This window comes from Sinocyclocheilus rhinocerous, unplaced genomic scaffold (genome assembly GCF_001515625.1).
Source record: "Sinocyclocheilus rhinocerous isolate Xijiao unplaced genomic scaffold, SAMN03320098_v1.1 scaffold899, whole genome shotgun sequence".
Classification (NCBI taxonomy): domain Eukaryota; kingdom Metazoa; phylum Chordata; class Actinopteri; order Cypriniformes; family Cyprinidae; genus Sinocyclocheilus; species Sinocyclocheilus rhinocerous.
The window spans coordinates 819,930-846,564 of NW_015653460.1; the positions used below are offsets into that span (position 1 = coordinate 819,930).

The window sequence follows — 26,635 nt, forward strand, 5'->3', positions numbered from 1 at the left end:
CGTTTGGCAATAACTTATAACAAGATGTCTGCAAACAGACAAAGATGGTATTTTCTTTTATGCACAGAAAGTTTGTCTTGTTTTTCTCTGGAACAGGAGCTGTGCTTGACGTCTTGCTCAAGATCTCTGGCAGGGGAGATCTTGTGAAACGTGGCCAAAAATATGTTCCGAATCCAGGCTTCGTAGTTCCAGTGAAAACTAATCTTAATGCTATTGGTTTTCTAGAGAAGTGTGTGCGTCTAACTTAGCTTTGGGAGGGCACTTTTGTGAAATGAGCTCCATGAAGCTTTAGAAGAAGTTTTAAGTGTGGAAAAACTTGACTGGGCTTCACAAAGCACCAACATGAACTCCAGCAGTCACCAGAATCCCAATTTTGAGCCAATGTCATCCAATTCGAGGTCTGGTAGTTTTATATGTCTTGTCACTCTGCAATCTCTTGAACTCTAAATATGTATATTAACTAAAATTATTTGGCCAAGCACATTCAAACTCATCCTGTTATTGTCATTAATGCCTACCACACCAGTGCAAGCGGTGCAAAACATTTAAAGAAGCCATTTCAATGTTTTTGACAGAAGTCTCTCATGATCATTTATTAGAAATATTTGTTTAACAATGCAAGTCTTTACTGACCCCAACATTTTGAATGGTAGTGTATGTATTCATTGTTTTTATTATGAGCCAATTATAATTTCTATAGCGTGCAACTCTCTTCATGAAGGTTTTGCTATTCTTTTCAATATAGACATCTTTAGCCTCTGTTGTGAGGGTGGGGAAGGAGTGGCTGCCTCTGTAAAACCACACTTCTCTCCACCCACCCACACACAGGCTATAAACCCTCTCACATAAACATCTGCTGAACCTAGCAAACACAACTAAATATTATGAAACCTAAGATTAGCACTCTCTCTGTCCTTCCACTATCTTCATTTCCCACCGACCAATGACATCATCATTCATTTCCTAATTCAAGGCCAAATCAACCGTGATCCCCCGTGAGGGAACGCTCCTCCTACCCCTGATTGATTTTGAGTGTATCAAGCATGGGAAAATTCATGGAAGTCCTGACCCAGGCCAACCCTCCGTTTAATAGCAATTGGTTTCTCAACGGAGCGTTAACTGTTAGTGCCAGAGTTTCTGCTCGCTTTGACGTATCGATCTGATCCTGCCCACTCTCATCACATATTTTCATCTTTCTATTTCTTTTAAATTTAAAGGCACTCTTGAGTAAGTTTCAGTTTTTTTGGCTCTCATTTAGTGAGGCACTTAGAATATTTTGAACTATAGCAGAGCGGTTTTGGTGTCTATAAAAAAACCTTTGAATATTTGAACACGTGTTTTAATTTCCAAGTAAAATACTAATAATGCTGTAGTGCACCACCCTGTTCTGTCTGTAAATGCATGATTTATCATCTGACTGAGGGTGTGCATTATGAGTTATGATATTTGCTTTCCATGAATATTGACGAATGGCCATTGGTCAATATCTTTCTGACTAATAACAGAGAGAGAACTCACTACGCAGCGGAGTCGTTGAGCTGGTATTCTCTGGCCCGGGTGAAGCAGCTCTGTACCCCTCCATCAGCCCACAGTCTGGTGATGACATTGGCCAGGTCGTCTGGCAGGATGCCCTGTTCCTCTGCCGCCCCGGACAGGGAAAACAACAGACGTGCATCATCCTATAAAACAAACGAATAAACAGATCCAATCAAAAATAATGCACATTAACACACAGAATACAGAAACTAACATATTTATATACATCATATGCAAAAGAATTAGGAGTCACAAAGTCCAACCAAATTCATAAACTGTGAATAATCTGCAATGTGAACATATTACCTCACAGCAGCTCGAAATTGACTCACTACACATTAATCAAAACAACGTTTTTACTTCTTTCTTTTTTTTACCCATGTGTCCACTAGCCCATGTGAAGAACTATCTATTTACATTGATTTTGTATCATAAGTATTTGAAGATGCAAGTGCATTTAACCTCACCCAGAGTTACGCAAAGCCGCGAGCTTCAGAACGAACACACACAAAACACACATACGCATCTGTCAAGAGTTTCGTGAATCCAATATGTACTGCATTCCAAACGACATAAATGATGCCTTTGTTGAGCTAGGGCTGGGCGGTATATCAAGTTTGTATGACACATCGATATATTTTTTATAAACAATATGGTGTGAAGCAATAGCATTTATATCAACACCACGCAAATGCGCAACACACATAGAGCCCAATAAAACAGGATCGCAATAATTCTGACTAAAATATAAATTTTACTAAAATATTTGTTGTTGAACAATAAATGTGCCATTTGTAGAATTTTAAACCCACAAGTAAGTGCATTTCTTGACGACATTAACTGTAAAGTTAATCAAGATATAATGCATTTAGTCTGTGCTTTTTTTCATTTGTAGTTTAGTGCAATTAACTTCTGCTTTACAAAGCATTATTTTTGTTTTTAGACTATAAGGTTACAATGTTAGGATGTCCTGTGATTTTAACCCTTTTTTGCACATAATAAATAACATAGCCTACATAGTTACATATTCACTATATTTGTTTTCATAGCCTTTAATATATTGTTGTTTCATTGGACAACACTGGGCAGGATATAGATTAAAAAATAAATAAATAAATAAATAAATAAAAAACAATTAGGAAAAAAGTGAGATGCATATCATATACCGCAATTTAAAAAAAAAGCATATCTAAAGTAAAACACTGAAATGACAGCTCCTGTTAAACATACTGTTTAACCCCCAACACTTGTTAGTAGACCTGATATTGTTTATTGATTAAATATCGGTAAAAGGAAATATCGGTCTTCCATTTGCATTATCTACACACCCATTATCTTGAAGACAGACTGGTTGCATGGTGGCATTCTGGGAGAAGGGACATTTTTACAGTTGCTGCTGTGTGTGCATGTGCACTTTGTGGGGGTTACTTCATGTTACTCCAGAGATTTATTTGCCAGGCGGGTCAAAGGTGCAGTATACAAATGTAAGCTATGCATCCCCTGAGAGAAAAACAGAGAGGGAGAGAAGGAGTCTATGACTAGCTCTCATCTCCAGATTCTACTATCGCATCTCAGACTCGAGTCTCGAACCGTCTCCCACACACTTCTCTCAGAGCTACAAAAATAACTGTCTACCTACATATCTGTCTTTCTCCTCCGAGAGTATATGTTGCAGGAATAGAGTCTCACAGCAAAACCCCTCCCACCATGGAGCTGAACTAGATCACAGGAAGTCAACCCTGGGGTGGAACATGGGAGCCATGAGCAGAAATGATGGGCTGAGAGACGTGTGACATGACCGACCCCGTGCTTCTAGGGGATGTGATGAATTATTAAACTGTGTGCTACTGTATACTGCAGTAATACAGTATATACAGTAATCGTAAATGTGAAACGACACAGTGTTTCGCAATTCAGAAGTTAAATAGCTCGTAGATTCAAGGAATGCTTGAAACAAGAACACCAAAGGTTCTTTTACTATGCGGTGGAAAAAAGGCAACAGATATGAATAGAGGATTACAGGCCTTTTAAAAGATTTACGGCCTCAAGAGAAGAGAGAGAGGGGAAAAGAGAGAGAAAATGAGGAGATGCAGCGATCAGCCCCATGGGGTGCGGTTTTCCACGTGTCTAAAGCACACTGCTCAAACTGTGACATATGGTTAACACATGCACTCACTCATACTATTTAAAAGGTACACTGGCTAATGTTCTACTTCCTGTTTTACGCATAGCACTGTGTACTCAATGTTTTTGATGAAGTTAAGGAGTAACAGAATCAAATTAAACATATGGGATGGTCAAGTTGGTCATTTATGAGGTCCACAATTTTTTTTTTATATAAATGGATAATGTCTCTACTACGTTACAGAAATCTTTTTTTTTTTTTTTCCTGATACAAACTGTGATTTAAAATGTGATAAAGCTCCAGGTTTGCTATGCTTGTTTGTAGGGCTGCACAATTCAGCCATATCGATATGACTACAAAGTGACTTTTATTATTATTTTTAATAATAAGTATTATTACTATTAAATAAATGTTATTACTATTAAATAAAATATTAAACAAAACAAGACATATTACTATTGTATTATTTCATCATAAAAATTGTATTTAAAAATATAATAATAATAATAATAAAAAATATAAATATTGTTCTCTAAAATTAGCTACTAAAAATATACAATATTATTTATAATAATATATAATATTATTTTTTAACAGTGAAATAATAATACTAAAATTTACTTAATTTCTTCAGTTTCAAGCATTAAAGGCACAATATGTAAGTTTTCGCCGTTAGAGGGCGCGTTTTCAAAATAAACAAAGAAACAAAGGCGTAGTTTGATGACGCCGTGACTGAATGTGGAATCATGGGAGTTGTCGTCTTCATTCCCACAGCCGAAGCAATCCGACGGGACTTGGGTAGAAATCATGTTCATGGATGAGCTAATGTATTAAAGATTTATTAACATCGTAGTATGAAGCAGGGCGAGGCTGAAAGCCGTCGAAGCGAAACGAGGCCGCTGAAGCAATTGCTAATGAGAGACGAGCGCGACACACGGCTCGAAAGCAGCGGAGCTTTTATTATGCCACAGTCAACGGCTTCCGCTCCTTCCGGTAGTGCGTATGTGGGGTAAAGCGTCACTGTTTTATCATACTAGATACATTTGAAAGTTATGTTATAATGCTACTCTGTGCGGTATATCAAGCTTTTATTTTGGCGGAGATAAACAAATTGGATATGTCAAAAAGGATTTGTCAAAATTGATCTGTGTATTAAGTTTTGCAATATAAATGTATTATTTTTATTTTCACATAGTTAAAAAAGTAAAACAGTTTTTGCTATGGTATCAAAATTAGTACAGGGAAAAGTGAAATTGTATTGGTATTGGAACAGACTACTGAAGTTTTGGTATTGTGACAACACAAACACCAATACTGACTTGCATGTTTTCCAATTAATTTATGCCAGCAGTATAAAGTTGATACTTGACATCATTAGTTTGATAAAAGCATGTGTTGCTCTGAATATGTACACATTTTAAGATACAGTGCCTTGTAAAAGTTTTCATTTTTTTCACATTTTGTTATGTTGCTGCCTTATGTTAAACTGCTTTAAATAACTTTTTTTCCACATCAATCTACACTCCATACACCATAATGGTAAAGCAAAAAACTGGTTTTTAACATCTTTGTAAATTTATTAAAAATAAAAAACTTAAATGATTCCATTGCATAAGTACTCATACCCTTATCTGGGCACTGTATGCGTGTTTTTCCCAATCCAGCCCTTAACCTAAAATGAGTCTGACACCCTTAATAAATAACTCAGAAATGCTTCTGATTGGTGTCTTGTGAACATTACCCTGAACTAGCTTACAGTAATTACACAGGGTTTTCTTAACACAGACTAGTTACTGAGATGACCCACTGACTTATCAGTTATCAGTTTTGACATCCTTCATCAAAAACACCTCATAAACGAGAAAGGAGGAGGAAACACTTGAGGAATGTCTCCAACAGATCTCGCTCTCACTAATTAAACGTGATGGAGAGATGTTGTTAGCCATTCTAACATCACTTTACAGCTCTATTCCCAGAGCAGAGACACAATCATCCATCTCTCCCTTCACCCGTCTAATTAAACTATACACTGCTGCTGCACAGTGAAAATAAAGGGCCTGTGTTGGTTTAAAGGAGCCATATTCTTCACTTCATTCTCTGCACTACGAGTGCTGCTTTTTTTTAAGACACTGTGACAAGTTAAAAGAAGTTTGACTTTTAATAACACGTCTCGAGACTCCTGTGTCCTATTTCCTTCCATTCAGTCAGTGTTAACCCTGTACATTCACTGTAAATCTGGTCTAATATCATGGATTTGATGGTGATATCTATATAGTGAGGATAAATCTGTGCTGATAGAGATCAGAGTTCCTCCAGAGCCTCAGGTGGATCAGATGCACTGAACATACTGCTGCCTTCAGGCTGTTCTCTAACACTCTGACTTCCACATTTTCTTTTTTCGCCTTCTTTTACACTTAATCTTTCCATCTCTCGCAGGTTCTTAGGATTTGTGCATAGACAGCAGAATAAAAGATAGTTATTGTGCTATGTGTGATCTGAAGTCTCTTACAGGACTCGAGTAGAAGGATGAATTAAATTGATCAAAAGTGATGAAGACAAAATGTTATAAATAGTTCAATTTCCACAAAAGAAGAAATAAGAAATGTTTCTTGAGCAGCAAGACCAGACTTTATGCTGATAATCAGATGTCTGGCTTTGTGACGAGGGAAGGATCATCTGAGCCGGTGGGTGTTTGAGTTGATCTGAGAGTGTGTGTTATGCTGTACAGAGGATGTGTGTGATTTATTTGCGGAGGGAATGCTGTGTGTACTCACCGCTCTGCCACCGTCCTCATATTCGATCTTGAGGTTGCTCATGGCTTTAATGATGGCCATGATGGACTGGATGGTGTTACTGTAGACCACAGCTCGATACTGCTTGCACTCTTCCTCCGAGTAGCCGTCCTCATGAATAATCCTGCATAACGGACATACAGACGATCAATCAATCATCCATCAGTGTGGTATAGTATATTTAGCCCTCATTAAAATTTCATTTGCATTGTTTTAATGTGATTTAATGTGTGTGTGATTTAATGTGTGTGTATGTGTGTGTGTGTATATATATATATATATATATATATATATATATATACATACATACATACATACATACATATATACATACACACACACACACACACATATATTATGAAGCGGCATACAAGAAGTAGTTATATAAAATCAGAATATATCAATGTAAATAGTGAATATTTAAATAAGTAAATAAGAATATATAGTTGTAAGTCTGAATATATAGAAGTAAATTTGATTATATTTATAAATCAGAATATTATCTATTAAATTAAATATCAAAAGTGGCAGTAAAAACTTTTACATTGTTAAAAAATTATTTCAAATAAATACTGTTTTTAAACCTTATATTCATCAAAAATAAAAATAAAAACATTAAAATAGACAAGTTATTTTAAATTGTAATAATATCAAAGTTTTGATTTTACCGTGTTTTTCTTTTCGATAAAATAAATGCAGACTTGGTGTGCATAAGAGACTTCTTTCAGAATCATTAAAAATATTACCAACCCTAAACTCAATATTAATTGTAAATATAAAGCTAAATAAATATTTGTTATATTCACCAGAAAAAGCAAATATAAACATGCATAAATAAATAAATAAAACAGAACAAATTCAGGATGGCACAAAAGACAAAGAGGTAAGAACTAGGCCTGTCACGATACCTTTTTGTTGTGCGATATATTGCCCCATAAAAAAATAGCAATAAGCGATATTATTGTCATTTTAAGACCATTTTATGACAGATTTTTCCCTGACCTTCTCTCTGTAAATTAAGGGTGCACACTATTACTGAAAAACACAATCCCTACTTAGCAGTCAGATGTCCGTCCGTATGCAGAAAGGCACAGATCCCTAAACAAGGCCATATCTGCAGATGAAACTTTTTTTGTAGAAGCATTTTTAAATTTGAACTAGCACAGGACTACACCACGTTATGTACGAGAAGCTGCAAAAAACACAGGCGCAAGTGGAAAGTACAAAACATTTTTTTTAATGTAAATATAATGGGCGATATATTGCGTCACCAAAAAGTATTGAGGTCATGTACATATATTGTGCGATAAGTCGATATATTGATTATTGCGACAGGACTAGTAAGAACATTAGGTTTTAACCCAAAGCCTGGCTTTAGTATCCAGATGTAATATAAAATTTATTAATATGAACAGGCTTTTGCAGTGGATGGAACTTAGCCACTGAATTGATTTTAAGTGCTGGTGGGAATTGTCCTGTGGATCTTGTCAGACTGCAAATCTATGGAGATTTTTTTTTTATATAGTCAGCTCTGGCTCAGTAGTTCAGAGGAAAATCTCTGAGGATAGAACCAGAGAGCCAGTTCACCGTGTATCACTCAAATGACACTCAGACGGCATTTAAAACACCTTTAAAGGGAAAATACAAACAACCTTCTCCAATATAGCTAAGCACAACTAGAGTCATTTTATAATAATGTAATTCTATTATTAAAGAATGAATGCTGCGATTTCACCCCAGGTCAGAGTGTGTGTGCCAGGATGCATTCAGTGATGAGATGGAGTACAAAACATTTTCCATTAGAATGATTAGATTGTAAAATTGCTTTGGGAAACAGAGGTGTAAAAAGAGCAGCAGAGGTCAAGGTCAGATAAACAGTATTAACTGCTGCCAGGGGCCCGACTACATACACACGCACAGCAACAGCTGTTTATGTGAGTGTGAGCAAGGGAGACACATAGGCTACATACCCTGACAGGACTTTTAGCCATCAGCGTTACGTTTGTAACATTTGTGTCAAAAAATGCTGTCTAGGTAGGCAAAGACTTCTATGTGTAAGGCCCCAAAAAATACTCTACACAAGTATGCTTACAACGCATAAACAATTTCACGTTTTATTAAGTTCTGAAACATGTCCGAATACAACTGATAATACAATGCAAATATATTTTGCATTCTCAGAGCTGCCACAGTGGGTGCTATTGCATGAATTAACGTGAACTAGTTTTATGGTCGTGTTATGTCAAGCCTGATCTCATGATGAAAACGTACCTGTGGGAACTTTATTGCAAGACGCGAAACACGTAGCGCCATGTAGGTTTCGTGACATATTCGTGACTAAAAGAGTGTTTGTTTTTTTCCCCCAGAACAGATGAACGCACATATGGTACGTTTTATGTGACGTTGGTTTTGTATGTGTCACTGCAGTTCTGACATTAAATGTTCGTTGAGTGGTGCTATAACTCTAATGCTCCGTGACGATTTAAAATAACGTACCATCTACACTACACCTAAGCCTACCCGATAATATGAACAAAAGCGAATGTGACGTAAAGACGCAAATAGCAAGCATGCCGTTTTAGCTTGTTTTTCGATCTCTCATCTTTGAGCTCTTTCATCGTGAGTCAGGTTTTTCACAGGATTCGTACCCAAGGATTCCGCATCCTAAGTCCAATTCCATGCCGGCTGGGCTACCGAGCAAGCTTGTTACATCCGGAAAATGAAACATATTGAGCTGTAATCATAACTGTGTAGGAAAATGATTACAAGTGCTAGGAAACTGCAGTGATATGTACTTATTGGTACATATTTTGCATCTTCCTCAATCATTTTGGCTGCATAAACCTAGTCCCTTTCTTACAAACTGATCTCAAGCTTGAATTCAGATCTGCCTCCATTCAACCAACGACTGAAGGATTGAACTTAGACTCTGTGCTACCTTTTTTATTTCCAAGAACCTATCTCATTCGGATATACGTCACAATGTGGAAGAAAAGATCTGAATCTATCTACTGTTATATTGCAACTTTCACGAGTTCACGCTTACATATAATTAGCTGAAGTATGGTAATGCATATTTGGCGTGCTGTCCGGGGAAGGGCTCCGAGCTCGGGAATGGCCCGAACCTAGAGTACCCCCCCGTATAAGTGTAGTAGTATGAACTCGAAGTGAGGAGATGGGGCGGAGGAGGGATGCTGATAACCGTCAATGGATAGAGGTAAGTCAGCTGTATTTACACCATGGTGTTGATTAACTTGCGTGCACTCCACCTGTGTTAATTAGGCTAAGTATCTGACGCGCTCCTCCCGAACCTTGTTAATAAAACATCATTTAAACTTGTCTAGCTACCTGAATAGCTGTTCAAATTGATGATCTAGCCTTTGAAATGACTCCCTGAATCTGACTCACTGAAGTGAATGATTCTAAACACTTATTTAGACTTGGAACTCTGGGGTTTGTGTAGGAGTATGTGCACTTTGAGTTTATTAACTAGCGCAGGGGCAAAAAACTCCTAATGTCCCATATCAAGGAATATGTGTATGTTTGTGAGAAAGAAAATTTTCTTTCGTAACATTTTCTCACTTTAGAGTTGCAGCTGTTCCCTCTCATATCATCCACACCAGCGTCAACAGCTGGCATTCAGAGATGTGTCTGAAAGAGAGTAAGAGATTTCGAAAAGAGAAAACATCGTTCACTCACTTCATCTGTTTTACGATGGTGCTCTTCCCTGATTCTCCAGCACCTGTGACAGAAACACAAAGAAAACAAGGTTATAACACACTTCATCTTCAGACAGGAAAGCAAGCTCACAGTCACTGTTTTTTTCTCTGTCTAGTCAGAGTCTTAGCGCTAATGCCCATCCTGTATTGTGAATGTGTGCGTAGCCTATACTTCCAGTAACTCAAGTCTTGCTGACTTAGCTGTCGATCTTCAGCGTTCCATTCTCTCCCAGACCTGGTGTTTATCAAGTTTGGCCTTTAATGGAGATGTCTGAGTGCTTCACAAACAGGAAACGGGGCCTTATCAGGGTAATTTCCACAGGCCTGCGGGGGCACGCTACTCATTTGACATCTAACTCCCTCATTTGAACATTATATAAACACACAAAACATAACAGCCATACTCTAGAATCAAGAAGCTCCCACAAGCACCTTCTAGCATCTCAAAAACATCTACGCGTCACAATGGCGTGTCTGATACGGACTGGCACATGTTTGTGCTCTGGGGAGCGTGTTCGTGTCACATGACGTGCAGCTCTGAGATGTAGCGCGGCCCCCTGGCCGTCAGTCTGCGGCCCTCTTACACAACTCCAAACAACACACACGGATTACGCTGCAAACAGAGCGGAAAACTGCCCTCAAACTCCAATGAAATGGTATCCGAAGATGCACAAAAAAAGGAAAGCCTGAAAAAGAAAAAGTAAAGAAAGCCTGTGTGTGTGTGTCAAAAGATGGCCTACTGATTTCAAAATCACAGTGTTAGCACACCTGTCAACGTGCCACACACTCACACCCACTTACTCTACGTGAAGAGACGACTTCACACTTGAGCAGCTGCTGTCAACACCTCAAACATGCCAAATCAGTTCTCCCACATCTTACGGAGACGGCAGCCGTTCAGACTTCAGTCACGCATCAGTTTTCGGCTTTCATTTGAGAGATTTTTGCTGCTACTGCACTTTTAGAAAGTTGGTGTAAAGGGCTGTTCACACCAAGGATTGTAACTATAATAGGGCCCTATGAAACCAGTTTTTATTTTTTTATTTTTTTTCCAGTTGTAATTTTTCTGGATTCAGATTAAATCGTTTAATTATTTTTAATAATCAAAAACAATGTGTAATAACCTGAATTCATAAAACAATGTGATAATGATTATTGTATATGTAATGATTTAATACTAATTTCTTATCAAAAACAGTCATCAAATGCAATAAAGCAATAAAAAAAATTAAAACATTTTAAATTAAATTTTAAATTCAAATCAAATGAAAACTTTAAAATTTCTTTTTATAGTTTGGCAAACAGTAAAATTGCTGCACAACAGAGGTTTTCTGTTAAAATTAAAACTTGGAAGAAAAAATCTGTGATATTCCTTAAAAATAAGGTTGTAAAAATGTTATTATTATTATTATCACTGCTACTGCTACATGATCTAACTTTAAATTGATAGTTCACCCAAAAATGAAAACTCTGTCATTAATTATTCACCCTCATGTCGTTCCAAACCCGTAAGACCTTCGTTCATCTTCGGAACACAAATGAAGATATTTTTGATGAAATCCGAGAGCTTTCTGACCCTCCATAGACAGCAGCACAACTACCGTGTTCAAGGCCCAGAAAGGTAGTAAAGACATTGTTAAAATAGTCCATGTGACATCAGTTGTACAACCATAATTTTATGAAGCTTGAGCATTTAATAATTTTACGAAGCTTGAGCATTTACAGTGGAAGAAGACAAAGTTGTAGTGTACACTTATAAAAAACAATTTTATCGTCCCTTGGTATGGACACTAATATAGTTCTTGTTATACTTAGTGAACTTGCATTGTGCTCAATCCCTTAGAGGACAGACAGGAGACGGGATAGCCCTCACGGGAAAATAAAAGCCTGTATGACTCAACATGTCTATTGTGTATTAGTGTTCATACATCTAGCGATGTGCACCTACAGGATGTGGCCATGTATGTTTTAGTTATTGTCTGTGAATAAAACTGGCGACACTTCCACGGAATGCGTTTTAAACCATAACAAAAGACAAAAGGTCATCACATGAGCAGCACTCAACCAAACAGTAGTCGTGGATTACCAGAAAAACTCTCTCTTAAACAATCATAAATGAGCTACACAGAAGCACGCTACATCTTTTCAATTTATCCAATTACGGTTATAGATTCTTCGCAGGGTCTCTGAACTGAAAATCGTGTGCCATCTCCTACGAAACTAATTTTAAACATGACCAGCGATTCCACTGGGATAGCAGCCGGGTTCTTCCTGTATCCAAGAACATTTATTACACAATGGCCTGTATTTTCAGCACACTACCAATTAAACCTGACCTGTTTTCATTTTATGAGCTCAATTCCAAAGCAATATGCACATGAATATTCACTTGCAGTTTTTTCTGTACTATAAAAAAAAAAAAGCAAATTATTGGTATTGGAATAATTTAAAAATAATTATTGCACATCCCCCCCAAAAAAATAAAAAAAAATAAAATAATTAATAATAATAATAATAGAAATTTAAATTAAACTAATTTAAATTTCCTGGTATCAGGTGTTGTTTTTGCATTGCATTGGTGTCATCACACGGTTGCGGTACCTCAGATCTGAGGGCAGGCGTGGGTGTGTAAATGACAACATGGGCTACGCTAATGAGAGCTCACCAATACAGTACAGTGACGTGCCAGTGAGCTCAGGTGTGCACTCCTGATCCGGAGCCAGGTTGTCTGGCTGAGGTTGACTGAGTTTTTGTGGTCATTATGGTCTGAGGCACACAGGTTCACAGTGGAGACGAGAATAATTCGGTTTTGTTGCTGCAGCTGCGACCCAGGTTACCACAGTACACATCTGTCTCCGTCCACCCTGCCTGTCTTATTTTCTAGCTTGGCCATGACTTCTCTCAACTGCATTATGAAATCAAAAGCAAGTAACTTACCTATTTAAAAGGCTGAGATCATGCATGTGATCCATCTGATCACGTTTAAACAGACTCAAGTTCTTGCTCTCGCTCGCTCACTTCACTCGTCCTCTGGGTTTTTGTATTCATTGCTCCAGCAGACAGACTTGACCACAGCTCTCCGCCCTTTGTGGTGCGGTTGCTAGGCATTAGCTCCTTTCTGCTCAAATTCTAGGAATCTCCAAGCCTCCACAAGCAGAGCGTGATCTCTCTGACTGTTCACTTAATAAATGCATCTCCCTCTTCTCCTTTTTCTTGTGCTCTAGTGTTCGCAGGCTAGTCTAATAACAATGCTGGATTAATAATCTGATCTGAAGAGAGCCCAATAAAAAGAACACAATAAAAAAAAAAATAAAAAAAAAATAATAATTATATATATATATATTATACACACACACTGCTGTGCAAAAGTCTTAGACCACTAGTATTTTCACCAACAAAATATATATAATAATGATAATGATTATGATGATATAAAAAAATAAAACATGGGCAGTTAAAAAAAACATGTTTTTTTACATGATGAAAAATTACACATTAAAAAATATTCATTAAAAATATAAATAAAATTAAATAATAACCTAACCTAAATTAAACTAAATTAAATTCAGGGAGTCATTATCAAAAAAAAAAAAAATTTAATACTTTGAGGTTTAAAATATGGTTATAGGGTTAAAATGAGCATGAGCTGTGTCAAAGTTGAAATATAAAATAAAATAAAAAAAGGATTAGATTAAAAAACAAAGAATAAGCAAAATATTTAAAATAGTTTTAGGGGTACAATATAGGTTTATAGGGTTAAAATTAATATAAATACATCAGAGCTTTGCCATAGTGAATTGTGTACATGCTCAGGAAAAATGTAAAGTAAAATAATATAAAGCAAATATAAAGTAAAATAAAAAAACAAATGAAATTCAGAAAGTCATCAGCTGATTCAAAAACAAAGAATAAGCTAAATATTGTTTAAAATAGGATATAGCAGCTTTCCCTAAATAAACAAACATCAAATATCCACATTTTATTTTATTATCTTGCAGTCCTAATCTTGCAGTTTCCTTTGTAATATTCTAAAGCAGTGGTTCCCAACCCTGGTCCTGGAGGCACCCCAACACTGCACATTTTGCATATCTCCTTTCTCTGACACACCAATTTCAGGTCTTGGAGTCTCTACTAATGAGCTGATAATCTGAATCAGGTGTGTTTGATTAAGGAGACTAATATGCAGTGTTGGGGTGCCTCCAGGACCAGGGTTGGGAACCACTGTTCTAAAGCATCCCTTAAAACATATGCAAATGTCTGTGTCCTTCTGGGCATAGCTACAAGTCAAAGTGCTGAAACAAAGGACAAGAAATTTCCATTAGGATTCTCTGTGCAGAGTTCAATATTGCACAATATTGTGGTGAACCTCTTCATGGCAACGTAATTGTAAAAAAATAAATAAATAAATAAAAAAGTACCACGAACAAGCAATTTATTAATCATGCACTCTTTGACATAATACATATAACCGCTCACTTACAAACCAAATACTTTGGATTAATGAAGTGATGGTTTAATAAGCACTGAACATCCTTGCAGTGCCTCTAGGGTCATTTATAATGTTATTTACCTGCTCAAACCACCGCTGGATAATGAATCGGCAAAGACAGAGCTGTTGTGAAAACAAACACTTTTGATGCAGCTCACCCTGATCAATGCTCTGGTGGAGACCGCAGACTGATGATGCCCCACAGATGGGCGAGTGTGATGTTTATATCTAGTAAATGCATAAAACTGTCAGCCGTTTATTGGGCTGTCTGAAAAATTCATTTGTCTGATTATTTATTCATTTAATTTATTTATTTTTCCCCCCAGGTTGGATCATCGCCCTCTAGTCAGATCGATAAGAGTTTAGAAATGTTGTTCTGAACACGAGTGAGACGAAAGTCCAAATGTCTTGCACATTTGTTTGGTGGTTTCACAAGGTATTGCACACACTTGTAATACCTGAAACACCAACACACACCATCCCCTCGGTGACGTAGTGAGAAGTTTGTGTGTTCAGTAAATAAGCTTTTATTGGTCTGTGGGCAAGACACCTTCAAAACCTTGACAATAAACAGAGACTGTGCACATCTATTGCTTGGTTGCACCTGCTGGTCAACTGTAACACAAACAAGCTCTGTTCAAAATCCTAAAGAGCTACTTAGAAGACAGCAAAGGCAGGACATTAAAATAACTTAGCACTACACAGGCAGCATCTTGAAAATAGAACAACTGATTTCAACAGACAATGTTGCTAAGCTAAGCTAACAACGTGATATTATTGATAATAATAAGCTTCTTGAGCAATCAAATCAGCATATTAGAATGACTTTTGCCATTTTAAGCTACCTTGTACCTCGTGGAAGAGCCACCACTTTGAGGGTGTGACTATGATGCCTTAAAATGCTGTCTGGAACAGCATGTGCAGTGCAGACTGTTGAGGACAACACAAAGTTAGCAAAAAATTAAAAATAGAAAAGACAGATGCATCTAGATACATCCTGAAAAGTTGAAACTATTTTTAACTTGATTTAGCATCTTAAAAAAAGCAACCCTCAAAAAACAGCATGAATTGCAAGTAACTTGCAAAGACATCTGTATGTATCCAGGAGGGTTTTACAGTGCAAACAATCTAAAAACACAAAACTAAACAGCTAAAATAAAAAATAAAAAATACTTAAAATGAAATTAAATAATTTGAAATTAAAATAATTACAAATAATACAAATTAACATCGCATTAAAATAAACTAGTGGATTGCTGAACAACTAGTCAACCATGTCTAGTTTATAAACACATGAATGTGAAAAAGAAAGAAAAAAGAAGAAATATCTCGAAACTCTCGAAGTGATGTGGTCAATCCAGAAGGAATAATAAGTAAGGCTTTCTGGAAAGCACATTAGCATGCATCTAAATCACAGCTTCCACAACATCTCACACGTGTGTATTAGTGGATGTGTGATGTAACACGTTGGGAAATGCAGAATAGAAACAAAAGACCCTTTCCTCATCAGGCTCCTAAGATGCCAAAGAGCGTCACGTGGCCATTGTCCCAGAGTTCCCCAGTTTCCACCGAAGGAGGGAAATCCATGCCAGTCCCATCCGCCTGGGGCCATCCTGCTCCCTATAGGCCCTTATGGGGCTACAAATGGTCCGTGTGTGTGTGCGTCAGAGGGGGTGGGAAGAGAAGGACAAAGAGGCCAGTGTGAGTGTGGCTCTGGTTGTGTGGACAGCAATGCCACTGTTTACCATCATTTAGGTCACAACAATTACAGCTGACCCAGCCACACACACACACACACACACAGTTAGAGCCTCTAATGCCCCGGGCCTCCATCAGCACCGCAAAACTCTTCATTTAAACAGAAGGGAGGCAGCAAACACAGACAGAATATAATAGCGCTTGCATGGGCCCACTGCACTGTTAGGCTGAATATGATTGCATCAAACAGAAGCGTTAACAGCCTAGTCCACTTCCAGCTTCAATCATTTTGGCTCCTCTTAAAATTACAGCTCTGAAAGTTGGACAAAGAGCCATGTCATATTTTAGAAGCTCAGCAGAAGCAGCAGTAATGAACTCCTAATCAGGCTGTTGAGTTCGTCTATAATTTAGGGTGGTTCGTTCTTTGTTCTTAGCCTGCGGTCTGTCTTGGCTAGCTTGGGCTGCACCCACCAGTCTGGTCTGGTCTGGTATGACAGGCTGTTCAGATGGTGTGATGTTTAAATATTCCAATTGATTTTCCTACAGGCTTTTATGCTGGCTGGCTTTCTCCAGTTTTGTTTGTCAGTATTTCCTTACATGACCACTCTGGAGGAAGTGATGTCAAAACTACAGGAATGAAGAAGTTCTCAATAATGTCATGACCACATATATCACATATAATACCAACACTGGTTAGTGGGTGAGTATCATGAAGAAATTACCAGGTCACACTTGACTCCAAAACATATAATTTAATTTTAATAAATTAACAAAATTATTAAATTATAATTAATCTATTACCTCAGAGTACATTTAATTTTTTCAGGACTATTTTTCAAAAAATGAAAAACCAAATCAAATGGAGTAAAATGAACAAATAATGTATAAATATACTACAATTCCTATAATTTGTATAATTGTTTTATATTATAGTAATGACGGGAATAAGATTGTTGTAAATTGCTCATAAAAATGTGCTTAACAGTCACATTAAAATCACAATCACGTTAAATGTCACTAAAATAAAGTAAATATATAAATACATTTTCAAAGGTTTTTCAATTTTTTTAAATGCCATGTTTTTGGTGACCCAGATATGCACTGAAAACTGCTAGTAAATTTCACAATTAATTACAGAAAGAAAGAAAGAAAGAAAGAAATACACCGAATTAAGGCCAAAAGAGGACAGACATTAACCCTTTTGCGGTGAGACGATACAACTTCGGTGTTTTATCCTGTAACAGTTAAAGGGTTAGTTCACCCAAAAAATAAAATTCTGTCATTAATTACGCACCCTCATGTCGTTTCAAACCCGTAAGACCTTCGTTCATCTTCGGAACACAAATTAAGATATTTTTGATGGAATCTGAGAGCTGTCTGACCCTGCATAGACAGCAACGCAACTGAAATGTTCCCAAGTCCAGAAACGTAGCAAGGAGATCTGTAAAATAATCCATGTGACATCAGTGGTTCAACCGCAACTATACGAACCTACGAGAATACTTTTTGTGTGCAAAAGAAAAAAAATTATTATTAAAAATTTTTAAAAAAAATTTTCTTTTGTGCACAAAAAGTATTCTCGTTAGGGCTGCTCCGATCGATCGGCCGGAGATCAGTATCGGCTGATAATCACATTTTATGACTCGATCGGTACTCACTACACTAGGCCGATCTCACGAACCGATCGCAATTTGATGACGTCAACGCATGACGACGTACATGATGCGTGGGGACATAAATGATTTGGCGCCACAGTCATGTCATCGCCGGTGTGGACTGATAAACAAACACAGACCAGAAGTTAACTTCGGGCCAGACGTGTGCGCCCGATCAAACAGTCTATATAAAGCTTGAAGCATCAGAATCAGCATTAGTATCGGCCCATCACCATGACAAGAAATCGGTACTAAGTAGAGGTTGACCGATTCATTGGTTTTGCCGATTAATCGGCACCGATAGTTGATTGGCGGAACTATCGGTTATCGGCAAAAATCAACGCCGATAGTTTTCCGGGTTGCGTCCGTTGCTGGAGTGGCTGAGAAGGGTCCGCTGCCATTATACAGTACGAGAGCGACCTCTAGAGGCGGAAATCACTAACAGCACGTGTTGTTTGTTTTGACACGTGACACTGCGCGCTGCACAGAGCGGAAAACTTCAAACGTGCATTTACATGCAGCCAACAGAAAATCCTGCCGCGGAACAGAGCGCCATTCACATAGTTTTCCATTACAAGTATCGGCTGCAAAAATCCTGATTGGAGCATCCCTAATTCTCGTAGCTTCGTATAATTGCGGATGAACCACTGATGTCACATGGATTATTTTAAAGATCTCCTTGCTATATTTCTGGACTTGGGAACATTTCAGTTGCGGTGCTGTCTATGCAGGGTCAGACAGCTCTCAGATTCCATCAAAAATATCTTAATTTGTGTTCCGAAGATGAACGAAGGTCTTACGGGTTTGAAACGACACGAGGGTGAGTAATTAATGACAGAATTTTCAGTTTTTGGGTGGACTAACCCTTTAACAAAATAAGTTTAAAACATAGGTTTTTAAATAATTTTTAAGATATGTATTGTGTATACATTAAAATAAATAACGAAACATTAACATTAAAATAAAAACATGAAACATGAATATTACATTTCAAATAACTTTCAAATCACTTTTGCATGTTATACAACACATGACTTAATCTGTAATTACTCTCAGACACCCTTATTTGTCACACATTACCATCTAATACCATCCCTGTACTATGGTACCACCACTGTATTTTTTGTTAAGGAGGATGAGAGTCCGCTGAATAAAAAGAGAGTGACAATGCATTTCATAGACAAACACACTCAGGGGAATCCCTCTGCTCTATAGTTGTTGTAAATATAGAGATGATGACGACTGCTCTAAATGAAGATGTAGTTTTCAGCTCTATTACTGCCAACACTACAGCATGCTTTTTCATTCCAGGATCACCATTAAAACAATTGTGCTCTAATTGAGCTGCAATAACATCACTTGCCTTATCTTAAATGCTTCATTACGACTGCAAATACAAATGGATTGGCTGCTGTTCTTAGCCCAGTTATTTGACTCTTTATTTGATGTTGTTATTGCCCGCCACCATTGTTGGAATTAACCCACTATCACATTGTATCGTTTGTGTGCCCATTTTAGAATATTTATTCTAGCACCTTAAGAGGCACCATCAACCTCTAAAAGCAGTTAACAAGATTGTATTCCATACTTGATGGGCTCAATAAAAAAGGTAACAACTGTGTTATATATCATTATATCATTTTTTTTTTTGAATGAATGAATGAATGAATTAACTATTCCTTTAATTGCCAGAGACTTTCCATCAAGGTCACTGATTGGAGTAATAAAACATGTACAGTACTGAGAAATAGATAGCATACACTAATACGATTCATTATTGAAGAATGTATTTTACAGCATGTCTCTCACACTTCTGCCTGTTATGTGCTCAGAGCGCTCATGTTCCTAAACAGCAAACAATAATGTGATGTGTGCGAATATACAATACAGTGTTTGAAACGACATGAGGGTGCGTAATTAATGACAGAATTTTATTTTTTGGGTGAACTAAACCTTTAAGGTTAGATGTGGGTGGGGAGGAAGCAGGTCCTAGATTAGGGAATAAGGGAACAAAAGGTCTGAGCAGAAAGCATTTCCTCCAAATCCCATAAGGACAGAGGGAGAGAGATATTGCCAAGAGTTCCTCCTGCCTTACACTTCCACGTCTGTGGTCATACAGACCCAGGATGCAGGAGGTCAAAACAATGAAAACATTTCCCAAGGAAGAATACAATAGCACACATATATATGGTATAATAATTAAAATAAATAAGTATTATCCATAAATGTTAAATCAATGTTAACATTTAAAGAAAAAAAAAGTTTACTGGATCTGGGATGAATTCATTTCCATTTTCCAAGCACTCAGAGGATCCACAAGAGAGCGAGACAGAGATGAAAACACATGGCATCTTCTCAACAACAAAAATCTTGTTTATAGAGAAATAAAGAGGAGACGACTGTAACATGTAAACACTGACAAAAGAAAAGGCTGGCAAATGCAAGTGTGTTCATTAAATAAACATAAAAAAAATAAACAGAGAGAGTCGGACTTGTAACCCGAAGGTTGCGGGTTCGAGTCTCAGGTCTGGCAGGGATTGTCGGTGGGGGAAGTGAATGTACAGCGCTCTCTTCCACCCGCAATACCACGACAGGTGAGACCCTTGAGCAAGGCACCGAACCCCCAACTGCTCCCCGGGCGCCGCAGCATTGGCTGCCCACTGCTCCGGGTGTGTGTTCACGGTGTGTGTGTGTGTGTGTTCACTGCTGTGTGTGTGCACTTGGATGAGTTAAATGCAGAGCACAAATTCCGAGTATGGGTCACCAAACTTGGCTACACGTCACCTCACTTTCACTTTTCACTTTCACCTAAAATAGATTCTGGTCTCTCGTTGGCTCATGTTCCTCCTTATATGAAAGTCATGTTTAATTAAATTTTATCCTCTACAAGATAAACATTTTAGGTTTGATTGCTAAGAAAAGGAATAGCACACCTCTTTTCAACAAACCATGTGATTTGTGGTATCACGTCCATAGCAAAACCGGCCAACACATGTTTGTTAATAAACCTGAAGACAATAAATAAGAGAGAGAAATCAATAAGACCTCTGGCCTCAACAGACTTCAAGAGACAGAGGAAAAAGTCTGAGCTCCATGTGTGAAAGTTAAATAACAACCAATTCATTTAGAAGCACGATGGTCATTCTCATGACCTGTGACCACGTGTCCACTCACCACAAGCACACTTCAGAAACCCACATCACATGTGCCCTTGACAATCAATCAAAACAATGCAGGATAAACACTACAGAGAAGTGAAATTTCAGATTATTCTCCAGCTGCAACATCTGCATCTTCTGCCAGCTCATGAGATGTTTAATTAGGGAAGCACAGTGTTGTCTAATGACTCTAACAGGTCCATTGAGAGGCATGTTTATGTAAATAAAGTGCTTGGTTAGAGGTTATGCACGGAGTAATATCTATTAAACACCTGCCTTCAGGGCCCTTGTGAATAAGAGAGTGAGTTTGTGTGTTTGGCTGGGCAAAGTATTACTCTGGTCTCATTAATCTAGGCAGACAGCAGAAGGACGGAGCAGTGTGTGTGTAAGTGTGAGAGTCTCAAAGCAAGCAAGCAGCAGCCCAGAGGCCTTGAAGTCTCCTGGCAGACGGCAGATCTCCCCTGAGCTCTCCAGTCTAACTCATCTAAAGAAACCCTCTCAACACATACAAAAACACATCAGATGCATCAAAAAGCTTTATATCCCTCAGCGCGGAGCAAAACTCACAGATAACGAGTTATCACTAGACTTGTGCCGGTATTCGGTAATGCGATATATCAAGGTAATGAATATGCACGATATTGTTATCTTGGGGAATTCTAAATACCGTGAATAATTATATATTACAAATTATTCCGAATTTTGAATGCATTTTAAGAATACTTTTCCCATAAACTGGTCAAAATGCACAACACCGCTGTATGCTGCGTGAAAGACCCATGTGCACTCTGAGGTAAACAAGGGCGCGGACGAGAAGCACATGGAGGAACATGTGAGAGACGCTCTGGATGAAAACGCACTTTCACTCTCTGACAGCAGATGACGCTAAACTGCAGAAATAATAATAATAATAATAATAATAATTCATTTAAATGCAGCCGTTACCCCAGAAATCCTGTAAACAAAGCAACTGCACTACTTTCTGTTTCTGAATCGTGTTTAAATGATTTAAACAGCCATTCAGATTTGTGTATTTGCTATGATGTTCATCACAGAGCCAAATACTTAAATATTTAGACTTAATAGGCTATTTATTTTCAAACTTTTTTAACATTTTAATCTGGACTACAACATGCCCTAGATATTGTTTGAAAGTGTTTTGATTCTTTATTGTTCGGTCACACTTTACATTAGGGCTTCATTAGTTAACATTAGTTAATTCATTAGATAACAAACTGCCAATGAAAAATTCTTCTGAACATTCATTAATCTTAGGTATTCCAATATTTAATAACAGGATGTTAAAATCGAGAGTTGCAGCTGTGTTATTTAATGAGCTAACATGAACTAAGACTTGTATTTTTTAAACAAAGATTAATAACTTCTGTAGCAAATGTAGCTATTGCTCATTGTGAATGTTAATGCATTAACTAAGGTTAACTAATGAGGTCTTATTGTAAAGTGATACCTATTGGTCTTTATAGTTCTTTTGCACTTTAATCTGTGTAAAACTTTTAACTTTATAAATTTTTCTGTATTGCTTTATTGCATTTAAATGTTCAGTTATTTTTGTTATAAGAAAAAAGTTATTAAACCTGTTATACTGTATTATGACAGCACTTTTTTTTAAACTTAATTTCAATATCGTGATAATACCGTATACCGTAATAAAAGCATTAGCAATTAATCGCAACATGAAAATTTGATACCAGCATATCCCTAGTTATCACATATGAACACACGCTGTTCTCCTCCCAGTTTTGGTACCTTTAGGCTCATGCACACATCCAAATCGTTGACAAGCCATTTCAAGCTTGCAGCACTAAAAAAAAAAAGCAAGTGCTTCCTCTAAACTATGGCATGTGGCATGTATTAGCCTAACTAACCCCAACCTTTCAAATGTTATTGTTTTTTTGTTCTTTTTTTTTTCAAGTCTATGCATACAAGCAGTACAGAGAACATGTAGAATTTCAGCCATGATGCATTCTATTTAAGAAATATATTAAAAATAATTATATTAATCCACATTCATCCAGTCAAAATACCATAGTCCGCTGCTTCAAATAAATTATCCGCCCGCCACCCACCCACAATTAATTAGTATGTATTTTTTTATTACCCGACCCACGGATTATCTGCAGCGCCCACAGATATAACCGCCATCCGCGCATCACTAGTACATAGGATGGAATGTCACGGAATTGACCACATTTTAAATGAATAAATCAAAGTAGGTCAGTACACTTAAATCAAATATTATATACAAATTAATTATGATAGTAATTAATATGATAATTAATTAATGATAGTACTACTACTAATGATAAAATTATTATTAAAACATTATTTTTAAGGAATATTTAACAGAAAAATTATTTACCAGATTCTATTTACCAGAAAAATGTAAATACACAACACAGTATTTCTGAAAAAATACATAAATAAAATAATAATAAATTAATTCTTTATAAGATCAATTAATTAGTAGTGTTGTCAAAAGACCCGGTATTTCGGTACCAAGTCGGTACTAAAAAAATGAAAACGTTACGGTACCAGGTTTTTTTAAGTACCGGTGGTACCGAGTACCCGGTCAACCCGGTTCTTGATGCGCTATCCGAAAGCTATCCTCTTCTAGTGTTGCCAAGTCCGCGGTTTTCCCGCGGAATTGGGCTGCTTTAACACTGTTGCCGCGGGTTGTTTTTCATGTCCGCGGGTTGAAAAACGACCCCATTAACGTGATATTTATCCCCTGGAATGCGAATTTTACCAGGGGAACCCCGCCAAAACATGCATATTTTATCTTCAGAACGCGATTTTTAACGGGGGATTTTTAACGCGATTGGCGGGTTTTGTTGTGAAAACCTGGCAACCTCTTCTTAAGAGCAGTGGCGACCTCAAGAGGAGGACACGCAGCAAACTAACAAAACACCCCGATCAAGTTCAAGCAGGTAAGTTTCAATTACATTTTTAATATTTAGAGCTTCTCGTATGAATATTATTCCATATTTTAATTAGAATTTCGGATTGAAATAAACATCGCCGTTAGCGTATACGTAGTTAATCATTAGCATAAGCGCGGCTAACACTAATATAATGAGCATTAGAATGAATTTTGTTCATTTTGTTCAAAATGATTTCTTTGTTAACTATTTAATGCTCCTATAACTTTTATTACTGTAAAAAACAGGAGGACATAATGGTATTTACTATTTTTACACACCAGAGGCTTTTAAATGAACTGTGTAACCAAAATATGCGTGTTAGAGAATGTACAAATGTATGGTTAACAGTGCTTATGTCATATAGTGTTTATGTCATATCAGTCCGCCAGAAAAAGTTGTTTTTTTGTTTTTGTTTTTTTTAGTCAGTTAGTTGTAATACTTGGCTGAATATCTCTAGCAGGTTTTAAAAGCCCTTTAAAATTAAATATGAACACAGTTTGGATTAAATAAAAGTACAGTCAAATTTTATCTCCTGTATAGACTTTACTGTACAATGTTAGATCTAGTAACATCTTACAGTGAGTGAACAATATATTTTTAAAACATTCATTAATGTTTGTGAATGTTATTTAATACAAACACTTGATCATTCATGTTTGTTCATTGTGCATTAAATAATTTTAACAGATTGAACTTTGAAATTAACCCTAAGAAGAATAATTGCCATATAACTATTGTTTATTGTTAGGTCATGTTATCTAACAAATAAAATCTTATTGTAAAGTGTTTTTAATACAACAGTTTCCATCTATTTGATATACACTTAATATATGTAATCATATCTAAATTTATTATAAAAGCTGAGGTTTGTTATTTACTGAAAAGTTATATTTTAGCTGGTGTCAATGATCTAATGTTGCATTTGGTCAGACTCAGCCCATTGCTTTAAGTATATTATATGTTCCTTTTACAGCTGCAGACTGAGGAAGATCCTGAAACACACCAGCAAACCCTAAAACAGACAACAGTTTACAGATGTTTTTCAGTGGCAGCAGAACTATGACTAAACTTTTGGGTGAAACTAGTTTACTTTTTTCATACTTTTATTACTTGTGGAAAAACTTGAAACAATTTTAAATAAGTATAAAGAATGGCATTGGTTTTGTACATTTAATTTTTGTTTAACGTTATTAATAAAAATGTTGTTCAATTAGCATGTTTTTGTGTTTTGCTTTGGTACCGAAATTGGTACCGAGAACCGTGGATTTTCACTGGTATTGGTACCGAATACTGAAATTTTGGTACCGTGACAACACTAACCGGTAGTCACTTTCATACCGGTATAGCGCCCACCCCTAGAAGAAACTAATACACACTAATGTTTTAGGGATGCATATTAAGGCCCTAGTTGGACTGAGACAAGAAGGAAACACAATAATTGTTTTTGCTGGCCTGATCAGGCCAGTAGTTCAGATTTTTACTTGCTGTTTTGGGTTTAGTGGTTTCCTCAAAGTCACTATTGATAGGGCAAGATTGAGATCTCTGTAACTCTAGAGCTCCTGGATCAATTTTTGTTGCCATTAAACCTGTTTGCTTTGTGTTAACAAAGTCCCTAAGCATTAAACCACTGCCACCACATATATGCATAATTAGTGAGGGTCAGACACAGCCTGAAGTGGAGATGGCTTAATTAGTGCTGGAGTAATTGTCACTTTGCTAACCTGAGTCTCAGATACCTGAGCGTGTGCCATGTTGCTGTTCCTCAGGCAGACTGACCTGAATGAAGTAATGGTAATGTAATAGCCCTGCCATCCTCGTTAAGTTCCTGGGCTTTAGAGACCTGGATGAGCTAATAGAGCTGTTGGAAAATGTAATGGGATGAGTCACGGGTCAGCGTTAGAACAGATCTGTCCTACATTCCTCTTTCACACTGAAGCATGAGACGTCGTCAGGCTTAAATAAAACTACTTCTCTCTCTCTCTGGCTCTATTTGGTCTCAAACCACTTGAAAGATGATGCTGATGTGCATGTCACTGCATTGGATCACACAAACCGAGCCAAGAGACACAATGTACGTGTCAATTACTGTCAGTGTCTGGTTATGGGATGAGGGCAAGGCAGTGTTAATTTCGTTGACAAATAATTTTCGTCATACTTTTCGTCAACGACATTTTTTTCACAGATGTCAACGAGACGATAATGAACTAAAACTCTTTTTGAATGACAAAAACTATGACGTAAATCTACTGACATTTTCGTCAACTAATAAAAACGAGACAAATGTTAGGGAGGGACGATTTGGTAAGAGATTCATTCAAACGAATCTGCTGCGTGGTTCGGAGGTTAGATGCATACATATGAACCGGCGGGACATGAGCTAACATACACTTGCTGCACGTCGCATAAAACGTTCAAAAATGTCAATATGTGGGAGTAAGAGAAGAGCAGACATATGGATGACGACGCAAGAGAGAACTCAATTCGGTCCGGTTTTCTGAGCGCAGACACTGAAGCATACACA

At 37.1% G+C, this 26,635-nt stretch overlaps 1 protein-coding gene across 1 annotated transcript in view; it reads right to left on the reverse strand.

Annotated features, from left to right (window-relative positions):
• The window catches only part of LOC107715766 (guanine nucleotide-binding protein G(i) subunit alpha-2-like), a 73,323-nt gene that overhangs the window by 2,372 nt on the left and 44,316 nt on the right, over positions 1-26,635 (reverse strand). The window contains exons 2-4 of the mRNA XM_016521960.1: positions 10,153-10,195; positions 6,436-6,577; positions 1,519-1,679 (exon numbers count right to left, since the gene is read on the reverse strand). Coding sequence (XP_016377446.1) covers positions 1,519-1,679; positions 6,436-6,577; positions 10,153-10,195 — 346 coding nt within the window. The remainder of the gene's footprint in view (positions 1-1,518; positions 1,680-6,435; positions 6,578-10,152; positions 10,196-26,635) is intronic.